The sequence below is a fragment of the Bison bison genome, unplaced genomic scaffold (assembly GCF_000754665.1).
Source record: "Bison bison bison isolate TAMUID 2011002044 unplaced genomic scaffold, Bison_UMD1.0 scf7180017864500, whole genome shotgun sequence".
In the NCBI taxonomy this organism is placed as follows: domain Eukaryota; kingdom Metazoa; phylum Chordata; class Mammalia; order Artiodactyla; family Bovidae; genus Bison; species Bison bison.
In genome coordinates, this window is record NW_011495059.1 from 7,026,878 (window position 1) to 7,035,913 (window position 9,036).

Sequence of the window (9,036 nt, forward strand, 5' to 3'; positions counted from 1 at the left end):
CATCATCACTTCTTGCTTGGATTATCACTGCAGCCTCCTATCTGAACCATCATCACTTCTTGCTTGGATTATCACTGCAGCCTCCTGACTGGTCTTCCTGTTGTTGCCCTAGCGCCCTTCCACCTCGCATCTTCTATTCGAAACAGGCAGGTACCGGGCTGCGTGTACTCCACGTGGATGGTGCCCCCCTGGTGCTGTGGAGCTCTGTTTCTGTCCTATAAAGTATCCCAACACAGCAGCCAGAGTGATCTCACAAAATTGGAAGTCAGGTCAGTGTCACTCCTTAGCACAGCCCTCCTCTGGCTCCCACGTCACCCAGAGTAGAAGTGGAAGTCCCTACAACACCCGGTCAACCCGCCTCGGTCCCCGTACCTCTCACTTCCTGGCTCTCTTGCTCTTCCTCAGACAGACATGTTCCCACCTCAGGGCCTTTGCATTTGCTGTGGTCGTTCCCGGGAATTCTCAACCCACAGGTCTTCACGTGACTTATTCTTTTACTTCCTTCAGAACTTTGCCCAAATACTACCTCCTCCCTGAGGCCTTCCTTGACCACCCAGTGGAGCACATCCTGGCTCCTTTCATGGTTCTCCTCTTCTTCATAGCACGTATTATTATGGAACATTTCATATACTTAATGACATTTCATGTGTTTCACATATCTGTTTGTTTTATTGCTACTGGAATGGAGGCTCAAGGGGACCCGGGTTTTTTGTCTTGCCCACTGACATATCCCCAGTTTTGAACAAGGACCTGGTGCGTGGCAGATATTCAATAAATATCTGTCAAATAAGGGACTTCCTTGGTGGTCCAGTGGTTAAAACTTTATGCTGTCAATACAGGGGGCACAGGTTTGATCCTGGATCAGGGAACTAAGATCCCACATGCTGCCGGGCACAGCTAAAAAAAAAAAATTGTCAAATGAATGAATTAATGAACAGTAAATAAACACCCTCTTCTTCTCCTTCTCTCCCTTCTTGAACTAGCCCTCGTCTCCTGGACTGACTCTGGACTCCTGTCCAGAATCAATTAATAGCAACCCCTGCCCCCAGGAAGGGCCCCGTCTGTCTACCCAAACCTCTGGTTGCCCTTATCTATGGTTAAGAGGGCGCCTTGTGGACCTTTTAATCCAATCACTGTGCCTCCTTTGACAACAGAGCTATTTCTGAGTAGTTCTCAGGCATGTCTCATGGTCCTTGGGGCAGAAGAGATGGTTGTGGGGTAGGGGAGAGGGCCAGAAGGACCTGACTCTCTAGCTATTCTCCTTGGCCTGGACGATGCTTAGGAGTAAAAGTTAAATTTTGGGAAATCAGTGCCTAGCTGGGGTGCCTTTGGTCCATAAATCCTCATACTTGCTTCCTGCCTGTCTCTTCAGCCCCCTTTTTATCTGAGTCACTAGTCTGTATCCTCTCCACCCGAAGGTTAGACCCTCAGGCATGATGCTCTGCCACCCCCTGATCAGTGTGTTTTTTAAAAAATAGGTAAATAGCATGAAGGAGCTGTACCTGCTAATGGAGGAAGAGGAACTGAATGCCCAGCATTCTGATAACAAGACTTGCGCAGGGGACAGCTGGACCCAGAACACGGTGAATTCTCAGCCCATTTCCAGTCCTGTCCTGTCTGTCTGTTCCTCTGTCTGTTTAGTGATCATGTCTTGCTGCTTTCTCTGATGGCAGTCCTCCACCAGGGACTAGAGCTCCAGAGGGTCATTGCCTGGTCACTGGCCCCAGATGCTCAGTACTGTGCGGTACGTAAGTCATTCCAGGGCAGTGATAGAGAGTCAGATGATGGATTGTGGGGTCACAGGTAAGACAGCAGTTAATTCTGTTCAGCGCGTAGGGGATGGTATTACAGAGAAGGGGTTTTAGGTGGTAGGTTTTGAAAGATGAATAGGAGCTTGCCTAATAAAGAATGAGGAAAAGGCCATTCTGTGCCAAAAGAACTGTGTATGCAGAGGTGCGGCGAGGTATTCTGAGACTGGCTGCAGCTTGGGATGCTCGTAGTGGGGTCAAGGACAGCAGGCTGGAGTGAGTTGTATGAAGAAAGGCCTTGTGGCCTAGGATCAGGAACTTTCAGATCAAGGCAGGGGGTAGTGGAGCAGTGGGATCAGGCTCCCAGGGGTACCCACACTAAGCTGGGTTATAGGTGGGAAACAGGTCATGTGCCCAGGAGAGAAGATTAGGCCAAGTCAGATAGTCAGGTAGACTCCAGGGTTCAGATGCTCATCTGGCCCCTGGTGGGTCAGAGAATGCAGGGAGAAAGACCCAGGCCTAGATGCTGCAGGGCCTCAGAGAAGCCAGGGTCCAGCTCAGCTTTAGGCTGAATGATTTGTGTAACTACAGAATTTTGTGTTTATGTGAAGCTGGGGCATGTGTCAGCCTTGGAGGGGGCCTGGGCTGGGCTTGTTATGCCTGTTTTATGAAGAGATGATCCAGAGCAGCAGATGATCTGAGGCCTGGTAGAGTCCCAGACTGAACTCTGGATGAGTTCCCAGTCCAGCCTCCCCTCCTTGCCGCTCTGAAAGTTCCTGACTGAGACCTTGCCCCCATCTGCAGCCCAACGAGTACATCAAGACACTGGCCGACATGAAGGTGACGCTGAAGGAGCTATGCTGGCTGCTCCGGGATGAACGCCGAGGTCTGACTGAGCTTCAGCAACAGTTTGCCAAGGCCAAGGCCACCTGGGAAACAGAGCGGGTGGAGCTCAAGAGCCATACTGCCCTGGTGAGTGTCTCACCAGTCAGAGACATCCCTCTCCTCGTTCCTGTCTCTCCCAAGGTCTCAGCTGTCAGACTGGGAAACAGGATGGCAAGCCATGCTCCTAGAAGCATAGGAATCACTTTACTTACTTTGTGGCCCAGAGAAGGCAAGAGCCTTGACTAGATCACACAGCAAGGATACCAGAAGCAGTGGAGGCTGGGGGTCTCTGGGCTAGGAAAGGCAGGTGAGGGGTTGGCAAAGGAGCCTGGGGGCATCATGGGCACCTTTCCCACACCACAGGCTCACAGGTGAGGCCAGAACACTTAAATGCCTGTCTGCACCTGACGGCATCTTCATCCTCACACCCAGACTTCTGTGGCTTGCTGTCCTTGTAAAGTCCCCTTAACTCTCTGCTACCTGGCCCTGTTTTGCTCCGTCCACTCAAAGTGGGGGACTCCCCTCTCTACAAGCCAAATTATCAAAGAACCCTTAACCAGGAGCCCTGGGTATTTAGTCTCTGCTGTGTGCACCTGGCAGCAAGTTAGCTGCCCTCTACTGTGGTCTGAGAAGCGTGAGGGTGGCTTCCTCCCACTCAGAGTGCTCTTACCAGCCCCATCCTGCCTGCACGGCCCAGCTTCCTCCCCACTGCCCCTGCTTCAGGCTGCCTTCCCAGGCGTCACGGGCCCCTTGGAGGTGGGTACTATCTTTGTTGGGCAAGTGACAAGACAGGCACAGAGGAGTTCAGTTTCTTCTCCAAGATCACCCAGCTAGTAAGCAGCAGACCTGATCCTCAGTCCCCAAACCTTTGCCCTCCTGGCTTCTCATGACCGTGATCCCCTCTTCTTCCCAATTCTCAAACTTCTGGCTTCCCGGTGTCACCATTCTGTCCTCTCAACCTTCCCTGCAGATCTCACAGCTCCCTTCCCATCTGCACTTTCCAGTGTCCACTGTTCATACTGCCCCGAAACCCCAGCCATTGCAGCGGCCCCTCCCCCATGGGAATCTGACCACAGCCTGGGGTGTGGGGTGCCTTGATTCTTCAGATGGCGTCTTTACCTCCTGCTCCCCCCTCTCCCGAGCTTGGGACCAGGAAAGCCATTACTCTTGAGTGATTCCTGCACACGTTTTTTTTATGTTTAGACTGTGCATATCTCCCACTAACTGTAAACCCTGGTAAGTGTTGATGAAATATCCTGAGAAGCAATAACTAGGAACTTCTGCCATTGTGTAGCTATGTCACCTGGGAAGAGTAACCTCTCTGAACCTCTTCCCCCTTGGTAAAAATATCAAAAATGGTAGTTATCTTGCTGAGTTTTCTTGAGGATACACATAATGCCTGAAAAGCCCTTAGCACCGAGCTTGGTGTGTAGAAACTGTGCCACACAAGCTTTGATTGTGAGAAGAGACTAGTTCTAACTGAAGGGGTCAGCGACGGCTCCTGGGTGAGGGGGTCCTCCGAGGAGAGGACCCTCCTCCCTTTGCCTACCCTCTGCTGGTGCCTTGGAGGGAAGATCATGGGAGGGGATGGCAAGGGGCCGCCCAGTGCCAGCTACCCAGTTTGCTCTTCCTTCCCCAGATGGAGCTGAAGGCTGGGAAGGGGGCTGGGGATCGGACAGGGCCTGACTGGAAGGCAGCCTTGCAGAGGGAGCGGGAGGAGCAGCAGCACCTCCTGGCCGAGTCCTACAGCGCGGTCATGGAGCTGACGCGGCAGCTGCAGATCAGTGAGCACAACTGGGCCCAGGAGAAGCTGCAGCTGGTGGAGCGGCTTCAGGGTGAGAAGCAGCAGGTGGAGCAGCAGCTAAAGGAGCTGCAGAATCGCCTGAGCCAGGTGAGGCCTGTCCCAGCCCCAGCCGCCTTAAGCCACAAGTGGGGAGTTGCTGTGGGCACAGACCAGAGGGAAGACTCCTTCAGGTACTGCTGGATCCGTGTGCTCAGAGACCGCGGTAAGGACCAGGTCTTCCTTCCTGCTGGTCTCATAGGCTTGCTTTCCATGTGTTTTATTCCAAAGCAAGCTGTCCTCCAATGTGGCCTCTTTGACTTTTGTGTTCACATCCTCACAGCTTAGCATTTGCAATGGGAAGAAAGTTTTGTTTTTCTCCACGGCTCTGATCAGCCAGGTATGAGTCATATGTCCATATCTAGAGCCTACCAAAACCCTTGAACCAAGAGGGAAGAACCAAGGCTGGTTCCTCATGAAAATTAGAGTTCTCTGACCAAAAGAGGTAAATAGGAAAAACAGTCATTGACTGTAGCCTCAGTACAGTTAACATGCGCCTCGCTTATCAAGCTCTGTGACTTTTTCCTTTGTTTATTATTTCAGTTGTATAAATCAGGACTTTATATAAGACTCAAATACTGCAAAAGCATACTCCGTCCCTTTCTTGCTGTTTAAATTTACATTCAGATTTTTTTTTTATCATTAATTGAATCATAATATATATATATATTATTTACATTTTGCCTGTTTCATAGAGAGCTGTTCACAACAGAGTGCAGAGCCATGCCATTCAGTTTAATTGCTGCTTAGCATACCTAGTGTGGAGACACCACTTTAATGTCATTCAGCTGCTGCCTGGCTGACATAGCTGTTCCAGGAACTGCAGCGTGAATTAACATAGTAATAACAACTATTACTGTATTTGAGATAATGACACTTATAAGGATGCCTATAAATGGTTGGTTTTATGATCATTTGCCAAACCCACTTTGTTGGCTCAGGGCTGCTGTCCATTTGGAAGGTGGCTCCGAGCCCATGACCTGGGTCATCTGGGCTGCAGAGTGGAGCCTGGGGAATGCAACTGCACAAAACAGGGCCTGGCTCCCCAGCTTTGCCTGTGAGTGACCACCTTCTTTATTCTTGTTCAGCTGCAGAAAGCTTCTGACCCCTGGGTCCTAAAGCACTCAGATCTGGAGAAGCAGGACAACAGCTGGAAAGAGGTGAGAGAGGTGACAGGCTCCTGGTTACACTGCAAAATCCCTCGCTTGGGGGAAATGTGACCAGGACGATGCTAATCCTGTCCTGTAGGTCACATACCCTAACCCCCTTGGGCTCCTCAATCCTGAGGTCTCTACTTCATGATTCCCGCCTTAAGACCTGTGAAGGTCCCCTCCTTGCCAGCTCCATCCTTCCATGCCTGGGGAGAAAGGTTAGGTGTCTCTCTGTTTTAATTATGCTCTTCTCAAAAACAGGGCCTCCAAAAGAGCTTTGTGATCCTGGGCAAGTCACTCTGTCTTTTTGGGCCCCAGTTGCCTCACTGGTAAAATAAAGTCATATTTTCTGCCTTAGCCCAGCCCAGCTTCTGGAGATTAATCAGTGAAGTTTGCTTCTGAACCTCAGGGGCACTGTCCATATAACAACACACTGAGTAAAGAAACAGTGACCATACAAGCCCTTGCTCATGACAGCCTGAGGATGTGGTGAATTAGATTTGGTTGCAGCAAAAGCCAATTCTGGGGAACTGAAGTAAGAGAGGATTTCATTAGGGCCTTAAGAGGGCTGGTGATGCCGGGTCAGAAAACTGGTGCAAGTCTTGGTTCTGGAACCAGGGTGGGGCAAACCCCAAACAAGACCTCAGGTCACTGTTTTCACCTTCAACTGAGCAGTGGCTACTGGTTGCTTTGTTGCTGCCATTACATTCACAGTAAGTTCTAAATAGACTCTCTTGGGTTCTCCCTTGGACTGTGGATTGGCCAAGCTTGCATCACATACCTATGGGGGCGGGGTTAGATGCACTATAGCCAGAAACTGACCAATGGGCTTTTAGATCGGTGCTAACAATACTCTTGCTCTACAGGAGGAGACTCAGGCGAGGGGCTGGGGCCAGCTCCCACATTGTGGCCAGACTGACCCTTTCCTGTCTCTCTTCCATGACAGACCCGCAGTGAAAAGATCCATGACAAAGAAGCTGTTTCTGAAGCTGAGCTTGGGGGAACCGGCTTAAAGAGGTGCTGGCAGCCCCTTCCCCTTGCCCTGTCCGCAGCCCCGCCCCCGGCCTGCGGTCTGGCCTGCCACTTTGCCTTTCTTCTTTGCTCCATGTGCCCAGCACTGCTCCTCCACTGAACTGAGAGAACATGGGGATATGTTTTTATGGAACCCCAGCCACTTAGGAGCTGGAAAACTTTGGGTGATAGCAATGCTAGCCTGAGGTTTTTTTTTTTATTCTAGTCATGGAAAATGGGCTCCAGCATATCCTAGCTGAGAAAGAAACTGTTTAGCTCCTTTTGGGGTTCTTCCTGTCTCTGGAGTTTGGAGAGTCCTACTGGACCTCTATTCCTGGTAGTACTGAGCATCATCCTCTGGGCCCAGCCCTGTGCTATAGCCAGGGAACCCCCTGGGGCTCTCAAGACCATGTCTCCACCATTAGGAAACCCATGAAGAGAGTTGGGGTAACAGAACCCCACAGGGACCATGTGAGCAGCCCAAAGCCAGGTGAGCCCCAGGAAGGAGGGTGGCTCTGGAGTTGTGATGTGAGATTTGAATTTCAGCACTGCAGGTTCTAGCTCTGTGCCCTGGTGCTGTACTTCCCATCTCTACCTATGGGGTAACAGAAACTGGCCCCTAGACTTGTCCGAGGACTGAATGGTCTGACGTGTGCAGTGCTGTCACGTATGCCTGGCACTTACAGTCATCAGACAGCACGCACACCAGGTCTGGGCCAGAGATTAAGTGGTGTCCTAGATCCTGTTATTATTTGTTGTTAGTTACTCAGTTGTGTCTGACTCTTTGCAACCACATGGACTATAGCCTTCCAGGCTCCTCTGGCCATGGAATTCCCCAGGCAAGAATACTGGAGTGGGTTGCCATTCCCTTCTCCAGGGGATCTTCCCAACCCAGGGATCAAACCTAGGTCTCCTGCATTGCAGGCAGATTCTTTACTGTTTGAGCCACCTGGGAAGTCCTAGATTGGGCTCCCCCAAAAGTAAGCCTTCAGGCAAGGATTTGAGTGCAAATGGGACATTTGGAGGGGATTCCAGGAAAAGTCTGGAAGTGAGACAGGAAAGGGAAGGCACTATAAAGGAGCTGTTATCAACCAGGTTACACGTGGGCAGCTGGAGCTATTTCACAACATTGCTGGGAGCCAGAGTGGAGCGTGAGTTCTTGCACCTACGGGGACCTGGGGACTGGTATCAAATTACCAAACCCCACCCATGGTTTGTTGATGGCTATGTCTATACATCATGTGAAATTTTTAGTTTCCACACAGTGGTAAAGAATCTGCCTGCAATGCAAGATATGTGGGTTCCATCCCTGAGTCTGGAAGATCTGGAGAAGGAAATGGCAACCCACTCCAGTATGCTTGCCTGGGAAAATCCATGGACCAAGGAGCCTGGTGGGCTACAGTCCATGGGGTCACAAAAGGGTTGGACATGACTTCAGCAACTAAACAACAACTGGGTGGAGGCCAAGTATGCTTCTGCAGACAGAAAAAAAGCCCTCAGGTGGAGAATGGCAGGTGCTCAGACCATGCAGTACTGCACATGTGGGTGTGCGTGTGGAGGGAGTGAGAGGCAGGGCACCAACAGCATCTTTCACAAGAGGTGAGCAGGACCGCCGTGGTCCCAGGTCCTGTGAAGCGCAGGGACCAGCGAGGAAGACCAGAGTGCTTGCTCTGTATAAGGCATCTTCCACTAGCTCAGCCATTCTCTCTGCTCTTCCCCAGGACCAAATCTGTTTCCTCCATGTCGGAGTTTGAGAGTTTGCTGGACTGTTCCCCGTACCTCGCCGGGGAAGCCTCCCGGGGCAAAAAGCTGCCCAACAGCCCTGCCTTTGCCTTCGTGGGCGCCCAGCCAGTGGACCCTGAGAAGGGTGCCCCCGAACAGCCAGGGCTCTCGCCCCGTGACTGCAACCGCCTGGGTGCCCTGGGCTGCCCGGAGCCGGCGGGGAGGCAGATGCAACGCAGCTACACAGCACCCGACAAGACGGGCATCCGCGTGTACTACAGCCCCCCGGTGGCCCGGCGCCTGGGCGTCCCGGTGGTCCATGACAGGGAGGGGAAGATCATCATCGAGCCGGGCTTCCTCTTCACCACAGCCAAGCCCAAAGAGTCGGCCGAGGCGGACGGGTTGGCCGAGAGCTCCTACAGCCGCTGGCTCTGCAACTTCTCCCGGCAGCGCCTGGACGGGGGCTCTGGGGGCGGCCCCTCGGCAGCAGGGCCTGGCTTCCCTGCAGCCCTACATGACTTTGAGATGTCGGGGAACATGAGCGACGACATGAAGGAGATCACCAACTGCGTGCGCCAGGCCATGCGCTCGGGCTCGCTGGAGCGGAAGGTGAAGAGCACGTCCAGCCAGACGGTAGGCGTGGCCAGTGTGGGCACGCAGACCATCCGCACGGTCAGCG

The 9,036-nt window shown here is 52.2% G+C and overlaps 1 protein-coding gene across 1 annotated transcript in view; it reads left to right on the plus strand.

Moving 5' to 3' along the window:
- Positions 1-9,036, plus strand: part of SOGA1 (suppressor of glucose, autophagy associated 1) — a 69,092-nt gene that overhangs the window by 54,962 nt on the left and 5,094 nt on the right. The window contains exons 9-14 of the mRNA XM_010829245.1: positions 1,479-1,583; positions 2,553-2,720; positions 4,273-4,524; positions 5,562-5,633; positions 6,571-6,641; positions 8,357-9,035. Of these exons, the coding sequence (XP_010827547.1) occupies positions 1,479-1,583; positions 2,553-2,720; positions 4,273-4,524; positions 5,562-5,633; positions 6,571-6,641; positions 8,357-9,035 (1,347 nt within the window). The remainder of the gene's footprint in view (positions 1-1,478; positions 1,584-2,552; positions 2,721-4,272; positions 4,525-5,561; positions 5,634-6,570; positions 6,642-8,356; position 9,036) is intronic.